The following is a 23,984-nucleotide window of genomic DNA, read 5'->3' as shown; positions in this document are numbered from 1 at the left end:
GGTATGTGGAAGGATGTTGGTCTGCTAAAGAGTTCTGTAAGGCTTACAAAAAGTGCAATGTGATGGTTGCAAGGCAGATGTGATGAAATCTCGAACACACACACACACAAAAAAACAAACAAAAAAAAACCTAGGCGTGTAAAGAAATGTTGCACAGACACACAAATACAGGGCAATTGGACTAAAAAAACAAGATAAGATAACATTTAAATGGTTCACACATTTGTCATCTGTCTGGGAACATCTAGGGAACATTAAGGGAACATCTAAAGACGCCTGAGATTTCCCTTGCAAAAGTGCTCTGAAATTAAAATAAAAACACTGCAACACAGCATGTCAATCAAAAGCTGAGGTTTCAGACACCATCTGCATCCAAAAAGAAAAAAATTGATAGAGAGAGGAAGCTGAACACAGCCTCTCATCTTCCTGATCGCTCTCTCTTTATTTAGCATGGATAATTGGAGTAAGTCGGCCATCTCTCTTGCTCTCTAATACTCATTACCATGTTGGTAATTTACCCAAAGATGGTTGTGTGCCTTCCACGCTTTTCAACTCTCATTTATGACTGTTTGAAAAGATCAAGCTGGGAGCAAGCCTCTGCAGCCTATTATAGGCTCAGATCCTTCACCCGAGATAGACAGATGGAGCATGCTGCCCCCAAATGGCTATGCTGGAAACTGACAACAATAAGTCCTGTGTTCTGATTGGTGTCAGAAAAAACTGCTTTGAATATGCACTGCAGTAAAAAAAAAAAAAAAAAAAAAGAAAAAAAAAAAAAACACAAACATGAGCAGTTGTATTTTTTTTTACATCCCAGTAAATAACATCATGACAAAGAGAGGTTAAATATGACCCCTAAAACTGTCTTATAACAGCTATTGTTGTGAAGGAAGGTCTGAAAGGGATAGTTCACCAAAAAATTTAAATTCTGTTATTTATCGACCCTCGTGTTGTTAAAAACATGTTCGGCTTACTCTCTTCTGAGGTATATAAAAGAAGATATTAGGAGAAATGTTTTTTGTTCATACAATAAATTTAAGTGGGGTCAAATGTAGTTTTGGACCTAAATGTTCTTCAAAATATCTACTTTTGTGTTCTGCAGAAGAAAGTGAGTCAAAAGGGTTCGTAAAACATGAGGATGAGTAATCAATGACAGAATCAGCCATCCCTTTTATACTTCCCTCCATAACCATAGCTGTAATAATAGAGTTCTAGGGGTCTTATTTCACCTCCCTTTGTCAATGTCATTTGACAATTTTTATTTTTTTATTTTATTTAGGGGTGACCTATCCCTTCAGTTCTATTAAAACAGATAGTTTTCCTATAAATGTTTTGGAAATTGCATTATTACAGCTAAATGAATGTGACTCATCATAAAACCAATGTTTGTACCATCTGAATTGAATCTACATGTTCTGATTTCATAATACAGATGACTGACTGAAAAATGCTGTTATAGGGTTAGTAGTATAGTTTGCATATTGCATGTATAGTTTGAAAAAGCTTAGATGAAATAGCTTGTAATCATTTAAACAGTGTGAACACACACACGAACATACACACCTACATGCCTTGTATCAAAATCACTTCTGTGTTAATTATTAGCTTTTCATATAAACTGGCTTTAAGTTTTTGATGAAAATGCATTCTAGCAAAACTGCAGCACATTGAACAGACGTCTTACACAGACAGTGCCAGGAGTTTGTTGTACAAGTGCAAGTATCTCAAGTCAGACCTACAGATCGGGCATGTTCAAACAATATGTTCAGCTTGAACACATTAAGACTCACATCTCTGTACAAGTTTTTCTCTATCAGTGATAGAACATTCAGTCCAGCAATGCTAACACGGTGTATCATTGAGAACCTTTCTGTCATGAAAGCCCTTAGATGTCCAATTCCAAGCCCCTGAGTAGTGGATGAGTGCTCAGTCTCATACTTTCATCCTACTCTCTTTCATCTGTCCATGTGACAGACAGCATCATGCCACGAAAGATGAGCGCACGTTTGGATGTGTGTCAGCTTTGACTTGAGATGACGAGCTCTGGAACTGATTGTGACACGGTTCTGCCAAAGATGAAACTTACTAGCTAAGTAAATTGACAATTGACATTAAGACAGCTAATAGACAGACATACGTTTTCATATACTTCACAGCTTTGCTACGTATGTTGGTAAAATGGCAAAAGAGTTACAGTAACACTGACAGGTAAATAAGTGGCAGTAAATAAGCAGGTGAAGTGAGATGACAAGTCAACAAGCTAATGTCAGATCTAAAAAAAAGAAAAAAGGTAACAGACTGAGAGCTAAAGCATCTGACAGCTGATAAGAGCTGAATGATTAACAGCCAGGGAAGTTGGTAAACAAAGAGATGTGTAATTAGAAAAACAGACAATGGACTTGTGAACACATAAACAATAATTTCCACAGTGAAACATATCTTATACTGTGGGAAAAAGAAAACAATTTAAAGTGATACGTGAACATGATAAACAAGCACACAAAGAGATGTGATACCTCTGTGGGCCAGCTTCTGCAGAACGCTCCTCAAACGCTGCACCATTGCTGGAGACACCTCAGAAGTGTAGGGAACTGAACCTGGATAACTCTGACATTGACCAAAAATCCCATCTGCAAAATAAACATACAGTCAACTTTTACAAACGCATACTGTATGATCAATATAAAAAATAAATAAATTATGTAAATATATAAAAAAATATGTTTTTTTTTTTCTTCTTCATAGCAAGAACAAAGTGCATAACAAAAATCATACAATTAACAAAAATATATACAAGACATTAGCAATCATACAAGACAAACAAGCCAATGATTCTGTCAGGATCACAATATATGATTTAATGAAGCAAATAATATTTGATATTATGTAAACAGCTTCTTGATCTTTAAATTATCAAGAAACTTTAAAAACATTTTTTATTTTTTTCAATGCAGTGTTGTTCCTCTAGATCAAGATAGCGATCATTATAACAGAAAGACTGACCACCCATGTTTGTGTCCACTGGCCATCAATTTATTTTGTGAAGCTTAAGTTTCTGCTTGGGGTCATAATAGCCACAGGGGTTTAGGGTATTTTCTTTCTTTCTTTTTGACATTTTTTAAGATAAGCAGACAAGCCATCGGGAAATGCACATATATAGAGACACATGCACATTATCTGGCCCCTTGATTATCTCCCCATCATCAGCGACCCAGTGCCACGCAGTAGTCCGTTGCTAGGCAACCCAAACCATGGCTCAGATTGGCTTCATAATTCAATGGCTATCTGGGCGAACAGGGAGGATGCAGGGTATAGCAGCGGTCCTCACGACGAATACTAATGACCACCAGTGTTTCCTTCACCTTGTAAGAGCAGTTTTCATCTGTGCTGCTCATCTGCACCACGACGTGATGGGATCTGTCAGACTAATGTTGTACGATAAGGCATAAACGGTCAATATAGTTAGCCTCATTGTTTCATCGTAAATAATTCTGTCATTGTAAGTTCCAAACTGTCTCACGGTAACACTTTAGAATAGGTAACACTTGTTAACTATTAACTATTATTATTATTATTAACTATCAACTAATTTGCTGCTTATTAATAGTTAGTAAGGTAGTTGTTAGGTTTAGGTATTGGGTGAGATTAGGGATGTAGAATAAGGTCAAGTAGAATAAGGCATTCATATATTGTTAATTAGCACTAATACATGGCTAATATTCTAGTAATATGCATGCTTATAAGCAACTAATAGGTTTGAACACATTAGGGAAGAGAATAAAAGCAATAAAAAAAGAATTCAGTGCAATGGGAGGAAGCAATTATGAGAATACACATTTAATATGAGACAACAAAAGCTTTAATAGCATCTTCAGAGTACACAGACTAAACATTCTACTCTACCTCCTTTTGACTTGAAAGCTGCCATGTCCAAACTTTTCACATGCGCACCAGACACATGACATAACCACCAGCGAACAGACCCTTTTCACTGCCTCCGTGTTGGTTTCCATAGCAACCTCCCTCACTGTCGACTGCCTTTTTTCCAGTCGTCTACGGGAATAATCACACTCTAATTACAGTCATTGCGCTCAAATATAGACTCGGCTGCGCTTTCCTCTATCCCACGATTGCTCCAGCTCTTCACTGTACAACCATAAAACAGAGCCTCGGGGAAATAGAGTGAATGGTAATATAAAATCTATCAGGCAGGCTGAATTATCAAACATGATACATTTGCTTCCCACTTGGTGGTAAATGATATGCCTCTAGAACTCTGCACTCTGTCACTCATTTGCAAAATGCTCTTTATACTGACTACGATAAGCTTAATAACAGCTCTGAGAGCTCTGGTAGGTCCGACGTCAAGAAAATCCTGGACTGCTCTACGTTCAGTATTATGGCCATTATGTCTTCTGATAGATCAGAGATGAAGTGCAAATGGAGAATATAGACTGACATTTCACAACATTTGCCCTGTTTAGAGAAGGTCTGGATCTCTCAAACTGCCTCTGACACAGAGAAACGTTCTCAGCTTACAAAAGGTTTCAAGCATGTTAAATTCTAACATTACACATATGCAATTCAATTATATTTGAAGAAAAAAAAAAACAGTTTAGTATGTTACTGAAAATGACAATAAATATTTCAACTGATTATTTGAAATTATCTAAAAACTTAAACTTCTAACAGTAGTCAGTCACATTGAAAGAACTATGCCATAATCAAACAAACATTAAATTAAAATACTAAAATAAATACTTCACAATTATTGGTCAACACTCTGTTACTGTTATTGTACAGTACTGATCTAATATTATGTGAAAAAACGTTAATGTGTTGTAATTCTTGTGATCTACCACAGGGAGGAGACTTAACAAGCAAAATGGGCAACTGATACACTCAGGAGTCCCAGAACAGTCCTCCTATTGGCAAATGACTGTTAAATATATCCACGGTCAATAGTAGGAGTAGATACTGCCAAAATCTGTTATTAAGGATGATTGCTCAAATTTTGAACGTTTGAGCTGTTTTATTGTTTCATGTGTAAATATAGATCCACTGAAGACTGCATCATTCAAAATCGATTATTTTAATTACAATCTAAGCATTGTTCAGTAAAACACAATTCTTACTAAGACAAGAAGCCAGTAGACATTTATAACTGTAGGCTTTCTAACTGATGGATCTCAAATCAATACACAGCCAAATAAAACACTATTTTAAGCAAAAGACACTACTGAGAGCCAGAGGCAGACTTAGGCAAAGGTAAGCGACCGCGTTGGGCCCCCAAAAGTGAAGGGCCCCATAAATTGCTTTGTTAATTTGCAGGATGCGCATTCAGTGCAGACGAACAAGTGGTGGCTGTGGTGTTCATTACCACAACAACCATCTGTACGTCCATGTTGAACGTGCTTCTTAGCAAAAGTAGGGTCGCTATGATTTCCGCAATGTAGAAAATGTGAACGCGTGTTTTGTTTGCTAGTTTGCTATTGAAGCATGCTCAAATATTTAAATGGAAATCAGAATTTGGGCCTAAGAATGTCATTTTTGTTAAATTTTAATAGGCCTAAACTGCTGTTAAATTAAACAAGTTTCATGATTTTAATTAATTAAACATGTTTTAGATAAAATTTTATATAATCACCCAGAAAAAATTAAAATAATACTCAAATTTCATAGGGCCCTACAAATATCATGCATCTGAAGCTATAATTTAATACTAAGCAATAGTGCATATTATATGGGGCCAATTAAATTTTTATTAAATGACGTTCGTTTGTTTTTGTGAAGGACTCACTTCCCACACAGGCACACTTGTTTGTGATGTTTGGTTGAAATAATCCTTGTTAAAGCGTGTTAAATGTATAATTTCCTTCAGTTTAATTTAAATTTGTAATTTAAATAAATAAAAAATAAATGTATATTTTAAGGTATATTTGTTACAGATCACTCGGGATGTGAGGAGTAACAGACAGAAGGGTTTATTAATAGACACAAGCAGAGGAGCAGGTAGAGTTGGGTAGAGTGGATCCGTGACAGCTGGGTGAAGACGTCAGAGGAGAGAGGTGAACCACACACACGCACACTGGGGATCTTGATCTTCGGAGAATTGCTGGAGAGAGGTAAGTAGAGGAAGAGTTAGTCCTTTGAGTTAGCATACAGGTAAGACCTTGTCGCGAATGAGACCAGACTCTGATTGAGTGCGTGTGTGTGGTATTTATGGTGCCGAGGTGATAAGGTAATGATGATGGTCAGGTGGATGTGCTCAGTACTCAGGTGAGGGTGTGCGTTGTGAATGTGTGGAGGTGGAACCTGGCATGTTTGTAACAGTACCCCCCTCCACAATGCCCACTCCTGAGGGCCGAAGACCCCAACGACGTGGTGGACGTCCTCTTCCCCTGGGAGCTGGTCGGTCAGGATGATTGGAGTGGAAGGTGTCGAGTAAGTTAGGATCCAGGATATCGTTGCGTGGGACCCAGGAACGTTCCTCTGGACCGTATCCTTCCCAGTCCACTAGATATTCCAGTTGTCCACCATGCCGCCGGGAGTCCAGGATGTCACTAACTTCATAGGCCACGCCATCGTCTAGGAGGAGTGGAGGCGGGGGCTTCGGTTTCGCCAGGTTCTGTGGAGGGAGAGACAGAAGGTACGGAGTAAGTGTCCAATCTCCTGGACTTTCCTCTCCGTCTGCCCGTTCGACTGGGAATGGTATCCGGAGGACAGGCTGATGGCCACACCTAGGAGTGAGTGGAAAGCCTTCCATACCCGGGAGATGACCTGGGGACCTCGGTCCGAGACGATATCCTCTGGGATGGCGAAGTACCTGAAGACATGGTTAAATAAATCTAAGAAAATCTATCCACTATGACAAGAATGCAGGTAGAAGGAGGAAGATCGGTGATGAAATCCACCCCTAGGTGTGACCACGGGCGATTGGGAACGGGCAGAGGATGGAGCTTGCCTGATGGAAGATGGCGAGGGCTCTTGGATATGGCGCAGCTTGTGCATCCGTTCATGTACCTCCTGACATCCGAGGCCATGTTGGGCCACTAGAAGCATTCCTTAAGCAACGAGAGGGTTTTATTGACCCCCAGGTGACCATTGCCAAGAGATGTGTGAGCGAAGTGAATGAGTGGAGCGCGCCGTGTCTTGGGAATATATTGATTTCCCGGTGGGCAACCCGGCGGGGTGTTCGTAGTAGGATCGGTAGGAGGAAGGGTCTCAGTGGACCAGGTAATAGGAGAGACGATGACCTTTTCTGGAAGAATGGTTTCTGGTTCTCCGAGATTCTCTTCGGGGGCGTGACACTGGGACAGGGTGTAAGCCTTTACGTTTTTCACCCCTGGGCGATATGAGATGGTAAAGTGGAAGCGGGTGAAAAATAACGCCCAGCGGGCTTGTCTTGGATTTAATCTTTTGGCCACTCGAAGATACTCCAGGTTTTTATGATCTGTGAGGACTAGAAAGGGGTGTTTGGCTCCCTCCAACCAATTCCTCCATTCTTCTAGAGTCGGTCGGGGTCGGGATGAACCAGGAGTGGGGCGGTCGTAAAGGCCTCTTTGAGGGTGTGGAAGGCCTCTGTGGCGGCAGGAGTCCAGGAGAGAGATTTGGGTTTGTTACGGAGGAGACTGGTGAGAGGGCTGGTGATGGTACTGAAGTTTTGGATAAACCGTCTATAGAAGTTGGCAAAGCCAAGGAACCGTTGTAACTCTTTGATGGTGGTAGGAGTGGGCCAATCTCTGACGGCATTTACCTTCCCCTCGTCCATCCGGATGCCACTGCTGCTGATGTTGTATCCAAGGAAAGGCTGATGGAAAGAGCACTTTTCGGCCTTGAGATAGAGTTGAAAGGCCCTCAGGCGTTGCAGGACCTCCGCAACGTGCCGTTGATGTTCTGCCTGGCTCCGGGAGTATATGAGGATATCATCTATGTAGACGAGGACGAACTTGTGGATGAACTCCCGGAGCACCTCGTGGATGAAGTCCTGAAAGACGGAGGGGGCGTTAACAAGCCCATACGGCATCACGCAGTATTCATAGTGGCCAGTAGGGGTTATGAATTCCACTCGTCCCCCTCTCATATCCGGATGAGGTTATAGGCGCTGCGGAGGTCCAACTTGGTGAAAACAGTGGCGCCACGGAGATGTTCCAAGGCAGCTGGGACGAGGGGAAGTGGGTACCTAATCTTGACAGTGATATTGTTGAGAGCCCGATAATCAATGCATGGTCTTAAACCTCCGTCCTTTTTCTCCACAAAGAAGAAACTCGAAGCAGCAGGGGAGGTAGATGGACGAATATAACCCTGGGCCAGCGCCTCCTTGATGTATTCCTCCATGGCCTTCTCCTCCAGATTGGATAGGGGGTATATCCTTCCTTTATGCACTGGTTCACCCGGCATCAGATCGATGGCACAGTCCCACGGCCAGTGTGGAGGCAGCTTGGAAGCCCGTTTGGGGCAGAAGACGTCACTGAAGGGGGCGTAGCAGGTAGGGATGGCGATGGATTGGTTTTCCACTGGGCTCTCTATTGAAGTAGAACAAACTGGAAGAGGTTCAGGGGAAGGTGTGGTCGGAATTGGACAACCTGAGATGCAGCTCTTTCACCCCACTTCAGGACTTCGCACATCTTCCAGTAGATTACGGGATTGTGCTGCTCCAACCACAGGCGCCCTAGAATTACGTCAGCGGAGGATTCCTCCAGAACCAGCAGATGGATTTCTTCATGATGGCGTAGTCTGGTTTGGAGGGAAATGGGACCCACACTATGATGCACGCATCTTCTGCTTAACGGTTTGCCGGTGATAGTGTGGACTTGGTAGGCTGACGGCATTGCCGTGGTAGCGAGCTTGAGCTGACGGCAGAGGGCGCCGGAGATGAAGTTGCCGGCTGACCCAGAATCGAGGAGGGCGGAAACTGGAATAGATATGTCAGCGGCAGTAAGTGTCACAACAGTGGTGAGTGGTTTCATATGGTATCTTGAAGGGAGAATGGCACTCACCATTGGACGAGGAGGACGGACGGGGCATACAGCGATGGCATGCCCCGGGGCTGCACAGTAGAGGCACAGATTCTGGGCCAGCCGTCTTTGTCTTTCAGCCATAGAGAGACGATATGAGTCCACTAACATGGGTTCGCTGGCTGGTTCTGGGGAGCTGACAGCCTCTGGCCGGCAGAGTGGCGTAGAGGAATACGCCTGGCCCTGGTGCTCTTCTAAGCATGACTGCATACGGGTGGTGAAGCGGATGGACAGCTGGATGAATCGTTCAAGCCCGATGGTGTCCTCGTATGCAGCGAGATGCAACCGCACTCGAGGTTCCAATCCCTGACGGTAGGTAGTCAGTAAAGCCTGTTCGTTCCATCCACTGGAGGCCGCTAGAGTCCTAAACTGAAGGGCATATTCATTGACTTATATAGAAACATATAATATATTGACTTATATTATACAGCTTCTCACCAATGGAAGAGTCCCAAGCTGGTCTGCCAAAAACTTCTCGGAAATGGTCGATGAAGACTGGATAACTGGGTTATTTTGAGTCCATATTTAATCTGCCCACAGTAGTGCTTTACCTTGCAGTTGAGAAATTACAAAGGCTACCTTGGATCTCTCGGTGGGGTACAAGTGCGGTTGCATCTCCAGGACCAGCGAGCATTGTAGGAGAAAAACGCTGCACTCCTCCGCCGAACCAGAGTAGGGCGCCGGCCAGGCCATGGGACTGGCGTGAACGGAATGTGAGGAAGTGCTGGCATCGTTGACGGAAGTGCTCGCTGGTGTTGGGGATGCAGGTGTAGCCGTGAGTGTTTCTTCGGAGTGCATCGACCAGATCTTGAAAGGGGTCCGTGAGGCTCATGCTTGTGCCTAGCGGTGTTGGTCCGGTCTTCTGTTACAGATCACTCGGGAGGCTGAGGAGTAACAGAAAGAAGGGTTTATTAATAGACACAAGCAGAGGAGCAGGTAGTGTCGGGTAGAGTGATGAATGGATCCGTGAGAACTGGGTGAAGACGTCAGAGGAGGGAGGTTAACCACACACACGCACACTGGGGATCTTGATCTTCGGAGAATCGCTGGAGAGAGGTAAGTAGAGGAAGAGTTAGTCCTTTGAGTTAGCATACAGGTAGGACCTTGTCGCGAACGAGACCGGACGCTGATTGTGTGCGTGTGTGTGGTATTTATGGTGCCGAGGTGATAAGGCAATGATGAGGGTCAGGTGGATGTGCTCAGTATTAAGGTGAGGGCGTGCGTTGTGAATGAGTGGAGGTGGAACCTGGCGTGTTTGTAACAATAGTATTAGACAGCCTTACCTTGTGTAGACAATTGCATATTGAAAATGACCCCAAAGCACCACCTAGTGTCTAGCCGACTCTAATACTATTATAACCTGTTTAAATGTGAACAAGGGATTTACAACATTAAAGAAATCCTTTATTTATAACTTGTACATGAAAAATCGAAAAGATTGGACACATCTATGGGACACAGTCATGCAGCAGTGAGCATCACAACAGAGAAAGGAACCTCAAGTTTGTAAATGTGTGAAATCGTATAGGGCCCCATTCCTGTATTTTGCCTGTGGCCCCCAAATCACTTTATCAGCCCCTGCTGAGAGCATTAGGAGTGTAATAAGAAAGCAGACCACATTTCAATTAATTTGCTGAAACTACTGAACTAAGACAAACATTAGGTTAAAAAAAGAAAATGCACAGTAACTAAAAAAATGTGACACTTCTGCACATTTAAGTAAATCTACTCTGACAAAGTCAGAAGGGAGAAAAATGAGACATTAAACTTGTGTCTCATATCTCTTTTTGAGGAACTGGCATTACAAGCAAATTGTGGATGCCAGACTTGCTAAGTGGTTTTCTTTTCTCATCTCTTGTGTTTCCCCACGAGTTAACAGATTACGAGACACTTCTAGGAAGAGACAGGACAATATTATAGCACAGTTGAGGTCACTGGAACTGCTTTACTCAGAAATCTTTAATGGAGTAAACTATAAAACAATTGAAATGTCTCCTCTCCTCCTCTCAAGTTATGATTCCTAACCCATCACATTAAAAACCACATTTAACCGAGCTGCTGTCAGAGATGGCGAGGATCTTAAAAGAATTGTTCTAATATAGCCAAAGATTCACAAATAACAATAACTCAAGATTTCTTTCAATAAGAGAGCAGGTCGTGAGGATGCAAACAGAGCTCTTGGGAATGAGGCAGTGAGGCACGTCTCACATTGACAATACGAGGCAATTATGTTAATCAATGAAACAAGTGAAACACGATGTTGCAACCAAATCGATAGTAATTCTGATTTTCGCAGTTTTTCCTAAAAAAAAAATATTCCCTGTCTGCTGGTCAATCGAGACCTTGGTATATAAGTCATGAGATGGGCAGATAATGACAGAACAGGAGGCTGTGGTTATATGTGAGACAACAGCTAGAATGAAAACAGAGAGCTTCAAATTTATTCAGATACCCAGTCAGCTATACAAAGATGTTAAAACCATTAATGTAATGGGTCTCAGACAGACCCCACGGATGGCCGCAGAAAATCGATTTCACCATGCAGAGTGGACCGCAGAGTGATACTAATGAAGATAAAGAACAGCCAGTGCCACAGAAGAGGAGTCCATTTTTGCAGCATTAAGAACCACAAATTCAGTAGATTATCTGGATATACTGAGGCCTTTGTTAATTGAGACAATTAGTTCATTTGCAGTTCTCATTGAAAGTTAAGCCCATACAGCAGTGTAATGGTTACTTAGACATTACGTACCAATGAAATATTATTATGGTCAACTGATATAGATTTATATGTATTTTAGATAATATTTAGTAAATTAGAAATAAATCATTTGAAAATTAATCGACACTCTCAAAAATAAAGGTTATTTATTGGTATCTATAGTTCTATGAAGAACATTTAGCATTCATGGAACCTTTCCGATGCACAAAAGGTTCTTTATAGTGGGAAAAGGTTCTGCAGATGATTCAAATGTTCTTCTCACATTAAGAAAAATTGTTTCTTTTTAGAATTGTTCACTGAAAAGCTATTTGAAGAACCAAAAATGGTTCTTCTATGGCAATGCTGTGAAAACCCATTTTGGAACCTTTCATTTTAAGAGTGAAAATCTAAAAATTTACAAATAATAAATGGGTAAATTAAATATTAAACTTCAGATAGCAACTTCTTGGTTCTTTAATTCTATTCCAATATTTCTTTTTTTGAATGACTGAAAATAAAGTAAATAGATCCAACAGCGTACTCAGTAAAATGGTAAGTTTCTGCCCACTGGGAATCATATTTTCTCTAATAAAGATCAGGTTATGATAATTTTACATGAGTACACAGTGGATATGACATAGCAGCAAACTGGAGCATAGTTCGAAATCAAAGATTTAAAGTTTGTTGCATGTGCATGTTAAGTGACAGCAGAAATTCTCCTGTCTGCATATACAGTACTGTACCAGGGGCGTAGATTACGCAGGGGATGCGGGGGACGCGTTCCCCCACACTTTTATCATCAGGGAAATTTTAGATGGCTACTTTGAAAAACCTACTGTATATATTTATACAGTACAGACCAAAAGTTTGGAAACATTACTATTTTTAATGTTTTTGAAAGAAGTTTCTTCTGCTCATCAAGCCTGCATTTGTTTGATCAAAAATACAGAAAAAAAATATTTTTCTGATGCAAAGCTGAATTTTTAGGATAATTATCACATGATCCTTTAGAAATCATTCTAATATGATGATTCATTATCAAAGTTGGAAACAGTTCTGCTGCTTAAAATTTTTTTAGAACATGTGATACTTTTTTAGGATACTTAAAAAAAAAAGGAAAAAAAAGAAGAAGCTATGTTTTTAAAATATAAATATTTTGAAATAACAATATACACTACTGGTCAGTAATTTGGGGTCAGTAATTTTTTTTCTTTCTTTTAAAAAAAAAAATCAATACTTTTATTCAGCAAGGATGTGTTAAATTGCTAAAAAGTGATAGTAAAGAAAATATATTATTAGAATATATATTAGAATTTTTTTTTTTTTTTGAATAAATGCAGTTCTTTTTAACCTTTTATTCATCAAATATTTTAGACAGCAGAACTGTTTCCAACACTCATAATAAATCAGAATATTAGAATGATTTCTAAATGATCATGTGACAGACTGGATGTTACACGTGACACTGAAGGCTGGAGTAATGATGCTGAAAATTCAGCTTTGCATCACAGGAATAAATTATTTTTAGTATATTCAAATAGAAAACTATTATTTTAAGTTGTAATAATATTTCACAATATCACTGTTTTTTCTGTATTTTTGATCAAATAAATGCAGGCTTGATGAGCAGAAGAAACTTCTTTCAAAAACATTAAAAATAGTAATGTTTCCAAACTTTTGGTCTGTACTGTATATATATATATATATATATATATATATATATATATATATATATATATATATATATATATACACACACACACACACACACACAGAGAGAGAGAGACGGAGAGAGAGAGAGAGAGAGAGAGAGAGAGAGAGATGTTTTTCTAGTCTGCAAAAGGCAGAGGAAAAATATTAGAAAAGGTTCAATTGTCTAAGCAGATAATGACTTGCATTCTGATATTGAATATACGGAGTGTCCTCTGTATGCTACTCTAATAGATGTTTTATATCTATTTATTTTTTTTAATGATCAGTCGTCTCTGGGAAGTGGTCTTACTGGTCGATGGACTAATTGGCAGCTTTCCCATGAGTTTGTACATTTTCTAAAAATCCGAGGCAACCACAGTCGAGCCATTCACTTACCCTTAAAGTGTATAAGTATATAAGTAAATAATGACCTCCATGAATGTCCCTTGATTTTTCCCATTAGTTTTAGAATATTCCTGCATTATTCCTTTGAAGAATTTCACTTGTCAACTTCTTCCTTTGAGAAAAGCTTTTTCATAACAGAGCAAGCCATATTGCATATTTTCAGCACATACTGTGTAGCATGTCCTCAAACACATAGGTGGACATGCTAATTATGTTGTACCACACTGTACTGTATATATTAACATCTTAATACGATTCCCCTTGATACTAAAATGTTTTCAAATAGCCTACTTTACTTTATGGATGATCTCAGTAATTATCATTCAGAGTAAAAGACAGATCACAGAGGATCAATAGCTGGCAGCTCAACAAGAATAAATAAATCAAAACTGAAATGTTCTTAAAAGAATGCATTTAGGCTCATTTTTGGCCTCTTTCAGCATTATTGGTGATCTGAACTGACACGCCATAAATAACCGTTGTCATAAAATAGAAATATGACTAAATCTATTAATAATGAATGCCATTAGTGTTATCGTCAACATCTGGCAAAATACATGCATTTTTAATACATTATAATACTTAAAAATATGAAACAAAAAATGCAATCATAAATGGAGTGCCACACAACTCACATACAGTAACATTCGCATCAATGACTGATGAGAAAAGAGTGATTTGCAGGCAAATGTATATTCATGAATTTAAAATATGTTGCTCATGATGGTTAACCTGTACCTCCTGACAGACTACTAACAGTTGCTGGCTCATACATTTGAACATATTCTTTTTTTGTGCACAAACCCTCTTTTCTAAAAAGAAGCACTAACTGCCCTGACAGCAACACAGTTTTACCTGAATTAAACTGTTAGTGAATTAATGCTTTTGGGTACTCTCCTTGATAATCACATATTTATCCAGTTCTCCTTTTTAAAAGCACATCCTCAGAGTAACTTGGAAACTCCTATCAACATACCCACAGTAGTCAACACTGGTGTAATCTTCTATCTCAGATTTAATTCAAGCATACAGTAGAAGAATACAATGTGACAATAAAATACACCCACTCACACTGCCTGGTCCTCCTAAACACTTCCTAGTCTCACAGAGCCAGACTTTTGACTACCGGTGTAAAGTCTGGTCCACTTCACAGCTAAGTCTAGCCAAGAACCACCCACTAAAGATGAGAACAATCCATCTGACTGTTATAACAGCCAAATAATCAGAGCTGGTTTCCTTTTCACAAGACATTTAGGGGAAGGCGAATCTAAAACTGATTAAAATCACAATAATAGACTGGCAAGCATAAGTGGTTGATGATGGTGCAATAGTCTCTGCGAATGTCTGTACAAACACTGGCAAAGAAATGAGCAGAAAAAAGTGCAAAAGCACTGATTACTCAGAGAACAAAGGCTAACACAGTTGGAAATAGATTATTTGCTAACAAATACCCACTAGATAAAACGTCTGCAACTCCAAAGTGATTTCCCTTTAATAATGAAACCTGAGACATTTCTGACCCTCCATTCACCCAAAACTTGGACACGTCAAAGGTTCATAAAGAGAACATAGAAGCTATCCATATGAATCAAGTTGTTTAATCAAAGTCTTCTGAAGAGACATAATCACGTTATATTATAAACAGATTCAATATGTTTATATATACATGTGTGTGTGTGTGTGTGTGTGTGTGTGTGTGTGTGTGTGTGTGTGTGTGTGTGTGTGTGTGTGTGTGTGAGATCATGGACCATTTTTCAAAACTGAGAGTTATATGTCATCTGCAAGCTGATTTAATAAGATTTCCATTAATGTATGGATTATTAGGATTGGACAATATTTGGTCGAGATACAACTATTTGAAAATCTGGAATCTGAGGGTGCAAAAAAAAAATCTAAATACTGAGAAAATCACCTTTGAGGTTGTCCAATTGAATTCTTTACAATGCATATTAGTAATCAAAAATTAAGTTGTTATATATTTACGGTAGGAGATTTACAAAATATCTCAATAGAACATGATATTTACTTAATATCCTAATGATTTTTGGCATAATAGAAAAATTTATAATTTTTGACCCATACAATGTTTTTTTGCCTATTGCTACAAATATACCCCAGCAACTAAAGACTGGTTTTGTGGTCCAGGGTCACATATAACAGATCATTGCATATACATTATACAGAGCACATTAAATATGGTAAATTGACCTTTAAATATGGTAAACTCATCCTTTACTGCTTTCAACAACATGAGGATGACAATTTTAATTTCTGGGTGAACTAACCATTTAAAGGGTTAGTTCGCCCAATTTGCAAAATTATGTCATTAATAACTCACCCTCATGTTGTTCCCAGTGGCGGTCTTAACATAGAGGCATAGGTAGGCGGCTGCTTGGGGCCCCCTACCAGCGGTCGTAGAAGGGGGGCCCCCAACAAACCTCAAAAAAAAAAAAAAAAGAAAAGGCCCCTTATCATCATGAATGCTTCAAAAGCAAGGTACACTTTATTAATATTCTTAAGAAATACGTTGAAACGTTGAAGTAGTGGTTAAAATGTCCAGTTCATGGTTATCTGTCCCTACACATACACCCCCTGTTTTCACAATGAAATGGACTAGTCCATAACGCTGCGCGGCGCGAAAGATAAACACACAGTCAGTGACAGGAGGACTGAGAAATACACAGAGACGACGCAAGGCAAATCAAAACGGGAAAATGAAAAGAAGTTACGAAAGCGGGTCAATTAAAAGAAAAAAGCGAAAAGACGCCAATAAATATTTGGCAACGCTGCCAAAGTTGACACACTTTTTTACGGCTGCTAATACAGACTGGAACAACAACATCCAAAGCGCTAACATTACAGCAGCAGCAGCAGCAGCTAACGTTAGCTGTGAAGTGGCGCTAGGTGAGGAGGAGGATAACGCTGACCAAGACAATGAGGACATCACGTTGTTGCTGCCCGCCGTCACCGACAGAGTTATCGAGGTTGACACAGATGAGGTGGAAGAGTTGTCCAGTGATGGCCATTTTGACACCGATGACGGGGATTTGGTGAGTCAACCGCCTAGCCTAGTTCTACTGTTAGTGTAAAAACGGTGAAATTTACGGTAAAAAAAAAAAAAAACGGCAGATGTGGCTGATGTATTTTACCATGAAAAAAAAATGGTGGCAACCTTTTATGTTTTACGGGACTTAAATTTACTGGCAAAAAAACAACAACAACAACACAATTTAAAATAACCCTGTGAAATTTACCTTTTTTTTTTAAACTAAGTTAATTGTAGTAGACTTATGATTCTACAGCATGTGATCCATCCGTGTTGTGATAATCTGAAGAATCTGTAAAAAAAATTTGCACAATAAAGGTTTGAACTACTGTATTTTTCAGACATACACAGACATCAAGATTCAGCATATGAATCTCAACAACGGGGATATAAGTGCAGTGCATGATGGGAGCCATCAATCAAAACTCAATCAATATCTCCCAACATGCATTGCAGCATGAATAAATTATGCTGAATTGCCTTAGTATTTTCTTTTATTATTATTATCTGCTTTTATTTTTGCTGTTGTTTTTGTTGCAACTTTTTAGTAACTTGTTTTGTGATGTTCAGAGTTTTATCTGATTATTTTGTTGATTGTCACCGTTGTTGAGATTCATACGCCGATTCTTGATGTCTGTGTTGATCTAGGCTAACTCATATAACGTTAGAAGTTTTAATCCTTTTTTGTACATCGTGTGTTTTTAAAGTTCTTCAGATTACCTGTTTGTCACTGCTAGCTTGCATGCGGTAGGGTCACAGAGCTATAATACTCAAAAACATGAAATATTAATTAGTATTAAACATTCCCCATACAATGAAAGATAAGACTCTTTATGAGCTCAGTGAATCAGGCCACTACATGACGATTATGCCATCATCAATAAATAGCCACAATGTTTTTTTACGGTAAAATTTAGTTCAATGCCATTTCAGTCTTTTTTTTTTTTTCGCTCTTTTTTAAAAATCGGATGGGGGGGCCCCATACATACCTTCGCCTTGGGCCCCCAATTTGCTAAATCCGCCACTGGTTGTTCCAAACCCGTGAGACCTCCGTTTATTTTTGGAACACAGTTTAAGATATTTTAAAATGACACAAATGACTTAAGCTGTTAACTTTTTTTAATGTGGCTGACACTTCCTCTGAGTTCAAACAAACCAATATCCTGGAGTAATTAATTTACTCAAACAGACTGACTGAACTGCTGTGAAGAGAGAACTGAAGATGAACCATGAGCCGAGCCAGATAATGATTCGTTCATGAATCAAGAACCGGTTCTGTCAGACGTGTCCGATTCGAGAACCGAGGAGCTGATGATACTGCACATGTGTGATTCAGCGTGAAGCAGACCGACACACAGAGCGTCTGAACCAAACTGATTCTTTTGGTGATTGATTCTGAACTGATTCTGTGCTAATGTTATGAGCGCGGGTAAACCGAAGGCTTGCAATCATCACCAATGACGCCATTACGTCGAGCGCAAAAGAACCGGTGAACCGTTTTCTTCAATCAGTTTATTGAATTGAACTGTCACAAAGAACTACTGGTGATCCGAAAACCGATACAACCGGTTCTTGACTCGTGAACGAGTCATTATCTGGCTCGGCTCAGTGTTCAACGCTCTCTTCACAGCAGTTCAGTCAGTGTACTGTTTGAGTAAATGAATTACTCCAGGATATTGGTTTGTTTGAACTCAGAGGAAGTGTCAGCCACATTAAAAAAATTAACAGCTTAAGTCATTTGTGGATTAGGCCATCCTTAAAAATATTCTTGTTTGCCGTAACCCGACCGACCCTGTCAATTTAGCACCGACTCAATTTTTTATTTTTTTTTGCTTTTAGTCCGACCGACTTGCCGATTGTCAATTTGCGTTAAGACCGACCAATTATTTTTTTTACTCTTCAAACAACTAATACAAACGCAATAAAATACTATTAATTATATTTAAGTAAGTATTGTAAATATATAAATTGCCTTGGCCTACATACAAATGAAGGCTATCTTCTTTAATTAAAAAAAAAACCCTTGACGTCATCTGTGTTTACACGGATGTCACACTGTGGCCTGTGCGTTCGCTTCGTCTCATTCTCTCACTCACTGTCAGAGTCAACGGTTCGCGCTTGGTAATGATGGCTGCGGCTGCAGTAAACTAAATGTTCGCGGTCACTGTTCAAAGTCATATGGGTTCGGGCACCATAATACATCTAAAAAAATTCATTAAAACAGCTCGACACCGCTTTAACTTTTACTTCTGCACAATGTTTCTCTTTTTACAACAGAAATGTGAATTCAGCCGGTATTCAGTCTCATACAGTTTCGGGGTTGTATTCAAATTTTAAATGCATAATTTCAGTTAGGGTGAAGAAAAGCTTTTTGCTTCTCTTCTGAGGCTCAAGATAGCGCATCGAGCAAAATATTACTGCATGTTTATTCAAAGCATTAGAATACATGACTGTGAAAAAAACATAATATTTAAAATAATATTTATGAACCAATTATTATTAATTAAGTTGCTTAAAGAACTATAAACAAAACAGCATCATGTATGCATGCATTGTTAAATAAATAAAAAGGGCGGAAAACCAGTCACACAGGATACATTTTTTGATTTAAAAACATGAGATGCACGAAATATCCGTTCTGTGTGAACGGCTTGGTTTCAGTTTTGATGTAAACAAGATCTTCTCCACATTGATTTTTTTTTTTTTTTAAGTGGCTTCATAGGCTAACATAACCTTATAATGCAATGACACATATATTGTCATCACATCTCGTGCACGTACACGAGGTGAAAGATGAGAAAGCAGATACTGCGTGTCGAGCTCGTCCGCCTTTGAAAGTTGTGTAGACACAGCTGTGCGTGCGGCGAGATGGAATGGAACACGTACCGGGGCTCATAAGGCAGCTTCCTTAATGCACACCTAAAATTCATATGCGCATTCGAATGTGGATTTTTATTTTAAATTCGATGAATATTGAAAAAATATTTTTTTTGATAGCCTAAGAAAATCGCCTATGCGATTTTTTTGTTGTTGTTGTTGAAATTTAATCGTAAACACAGCAATGTTGAAGCCTGCAGTAAATGTTTTGCATTATGGCAGTCCACTCTGCTTTTGTTTTTCGAAAATGTTGCACTCCTGTTTGTCATTTTGCACGTAACTTCACGAAATAAATCATCAGAAATATTGGTATTTACCAATATATTGAATCTTTACATTCCTCCTGCCTGTTGTCCGTGGATTTACCTTTATTTGGTGTTATTTGCCGTTTAAAACTTTAGACATGCAAAATCGATTTTACAATCAATTCAATGAACACTCGTCACTCAAATCAAACAGGTTTTTTTTCACAAAAGTGACAACCCAAGAAAGCAAAGTAAACGTTCTCTCATTTGTAGGTTGCATTGATACGTAGCGGTGGATGCAAGTAAAACAGTAGGCTACCTCATTTTTTTCTCACCTGAAATTCATGCAATAAACATGTTTTTGACAAAGATTTAAATTTGTTTGTGCTCTATATAGCCTGTATCAAAATGAGGTTTGCAATGATGCGCCCGAAGGCACGGGTTGAAGACCCAGTCAGTGACGTCACGATTTGTTTAAATTTGTTTAAATTCATACCGACGTCATCACCATCACAAAAATGTACTTTTTTTTTTACATTGAAACTTGAAAAAAAAACAGGGTTCCCACTCTTTTTCAGAGATCTATTTCCAGGACTTTTCCAGGACATTTAAAATTTCATGATGATGGTAATAAAATATAAGGATCACATATTCACAGCCTAAAGTAATATATTCCTCTCTCCTCTCTTAAAAAAAGCATACAATTTATGGCTATAACCCAACTATAAAATCAGAAATGCACCAAATACACACACAAACGTCTGGTTCACTATCCTGCTAGAGAATCTCCTTAGACATAATGGTTTTTATACTGTACAAACTGTATATTCTATCCCGCTACACTATCACAGAAAACTTTTGACATTTTTACATTTTCAAAAAAACATTTAGTATGTTTATTGATCCATTTCCCCCATGGGGACTGCTGTCTGGTCCCCACAATGTAGATGATCTCAGGTTATACTATCCTTGTGGGGACCACACACACACACACACACACACACACACACACACACACACACACACACACACACACAGAGCTTCTGAAGGTAAACTCTACACTTTATTTTAATGAACACATTATAACGACTGCATTATAAGCTTCCCCTTCCCTCTTCCCCCAACTGCAGTCTCCAAAAAAAATAATTTGCAAAAAGAATCTGTCCCAAACAGACTAAACAACAAATAAATGTCTGTCCAAAATATTTACTGCATTAAGCTCCACAGTAACCTGGTGAATTTTCTTTACTGTTTGCGTTGGCTCAAACTCTCTTGCAACTTTTCCAAGCTTTGTTTTAGAGCTGTTAACTCCTCACTTTTGTCTGCGACACTTTTTCGATAGGCATTTGATTTTGTCAGTAATGTGAAGTCATGCTTTCTCTCTGCCCTGACGGCCATTTCATCTGCCTCTTTCTGCATGGTTTCAATGCTTGGTTTCGAAACTTGTCCAGCCTGGAAGTGTAAGCAAAATTTTGGAATTCTGCTTTATGGTGTGTGTAGACGTGTATTAAAAACATTTTGTACTGTGCAAGAACCTCATCACACTGAGGTGCAGTGTACCAACCAGCATTGAGCAAAACATGTAAGAGTTTTTGAAACATTTCTCTTGAATTATCTCTGCTTGCAACCATGATCACAGGGTCAAGGGGGCTCAAGTGCCACACAGCTGGGTACATTAGGAGACTTCTCTCCATTATTTTCTTGCAAGTCATTGAAAGGAAGGAGACACATTCTTTTTTGAACAGCTAAATTTTTACAGGATGTTCCTTGTGTTAATGTTCCTTATTTAATTAAAAAAACACTAGTAATAATCTAGTGTTTTAATAAAATATCAACGAACAGTATATCACAATAGTATAAATAACGCAACATATTTAATGTTTTAAAATAAATACAATTTATAATAGAAAGAGGAAAGGTAAGATGCTTTAAAAATTAAACTATTACCACCAGCAGATGGCAGAAAATAACAGTCTTAATGAGTCATCATTGGAGTGACTCTATCAAAGGATTCATTCAAAACGCTTATTTAGGAATGAAGAAAAGACGGTCTTCATGAATGGGTCATTAATCGTTTCTCAAATTCATTCAAAAACGAAGATATGAATCAAAAACGCAGATTCAGTCGGCAAAAAAACGTCACAGTACTGTTTGTTGCTAAGAGAAACGTCTGTTTGGAACTACTAGGTTGGTGAAACAGAGCAAACAGACAATAGTACAATAGCAAACGTGCCTTTATATATACGTTTATATAAGTACTATTATATACTACCAGCCTCCGCCTCATGTTCACAAGTCTATGCTGCACTATGAACATGCAATTATCGCTGTGCATCGCGTCAGCATTTCATTTTCACTTCCTATATCGTTCATAAAACAGGTTTGGGAAGTTTGGGTCTGATTTGTCATGGGATGCAAGACGTTCCAACGATTCTAAATAAAATAGACTTAACAAATCGATAACCTTTTCTCAGGCAAATGCCGTCACTCATGCTGTAATTCGCCGTGCAGACCCCTTGCACATGCGTATTAAAATAATTACTTTACAATAATATTAAAATGTAATTAAATATTACCTGCATACCAGTGAACATTTGCTGCAACACTTAATTTCTAGCACCTGAAAACCGCCAACACGAGTCAGCGTCATACGTTACAGGGAGCTTAAACAGCGTGAGCTCACGTGTCAAAACTCAGCATCCCTGAACAGAGCGCTTTCTGTTACGTTAATTGTTTCAACCAGTTGTCGGCCAATTCTTTAATGATCAAGAAAATTAAAAAAAAAAAAAAAATTTCCAGGACAACAAGATTTTTTCCAGGACAATCTATGTTTTCTGTCATTTTCCATGTGTTTTCCAGGACTGGAAAATTGATATTCCAGGATTTCCAGGTTTTCCAGGACGCGTGGGAACCCTGACAAAAATATAGACCGACCTACCGACCCTTTTTTTTTTTAAATTACTGTTACTGCAAACCAAAATATTTTTAAGGATGGCCTTAATGCTTATTGGAGACGCGAAACGTTTAAAACGATTCAGTTCGATTTGGTGAACTGGTTCAAAAAGATCCGGTTACGTCGAATGATTCATTCGCGAACCGGATATGACAAACTGCTTTGTTTTGAACTCTCTCTTACAACAGACACAGAAGACAATGCTGAATAAAGTCATAGTTTTTGCTATTTTTGGGCCAAAATGTTTTTTCGATGCTTCAAAATATTCTAACTGACCCTCTGATGTCACATGGACTACTTTGATGATGTTTTTCTTACCTTTCTGGACATGGACAGTATACCATACACACAGTTTCAATGGAGGGACTGAGAGCTCTCGGACTAAATCTTAAATATCTTAAAATGTGTTCCAAAAATAAACGGAGGTCTTACGGGTTTGGAACAACATGAGGGTGAGTTATTAATGACATAATTTTGCAAATTGGGTGAACTAACCCTTTAAGGGCCCACTGACAAACTATAGGGAGGAAAAAAGCACTGAATCAGTCCACATTTCAACACTCTGACTGTTTAACGTCTTGTCTAGATTATTAATTAAATTCCCAGACTGTTTCACCTCATTCTGAATGATAACTGGTCTTAACAGTCCTCTAGAGCTTCTGTTTTTTTCCACCAACTCATGTCTTTCTGGGTTTTTTTTCTTCTTCTTCTTCTTCTTCTTCTTTCTATTCAGCTGCAGGCTGTTCTCACTCATGCCAAAATACTGGGTCCACCACTAGCTTCCTGTCTCCTGAATGCTCTGCATTGTCAATGGAGAAGCCTGTGAATGTCTGCAGGTGCATGAGCAGGTGTTGTACTGGTACATCTATTGTGTAGAAATTTAACAGGAACTGAGACAGGACAATTCTCTGCAGTGACACAACATTACCTGACAGTAAACTGGGTGATACCCACACTAATCCAGCCTCACAGGGTGCTGAAGAGGTAGTGGAGGGACCGATGGGGTCTCAAATGAAGGTGAAAAGGTTTTTTGCTAACACAAAAAAAG

The 23,984-nt window shown here is 39.0% G+C and overlaps 1 protein-coding gene across 1 annotated transcript in view; it reads right to left on the bottom strand.

The window, feature by feature from the left end:
• The window catches only part of LOC132107251 (receptor-type tyrosine-protein phosphatase N2-like), a 223,739-nt gene that overhangs the window by 183,739 nt on the left and 16,016 nt on the right, over positions 1 to 23,984 (bottom strand). Inside the window, exon 3 of the mRNA XM_059513490.1 lies at positions 2,517 to 2,630. Coding sequence (XP_059369473.1) covers positions 2,517 to 2,630 — 114 coding nt within the window. The remainder of the gene's footprint in view (positions 1 to 2,516; positions 2,631 to 23,984) is intronic.

This window comes from Carassius carassius, chromosome 2 (assembly GCF_963082965.1).
Source record: "Carassius carassius chromosome 2, fCarCar2.1, whole genome shotgun sequence".
Taxonomy (NCBI): domain Eukaryota; kingdom Metazoa; phylum Chordata; class Actinopteri; order Cypriniformes; family Cyprinidae; genus Carassius; species Carassius carassius.
This window is presented reverse-complemented; position numbering and strand designations above follow the sequence as displayed.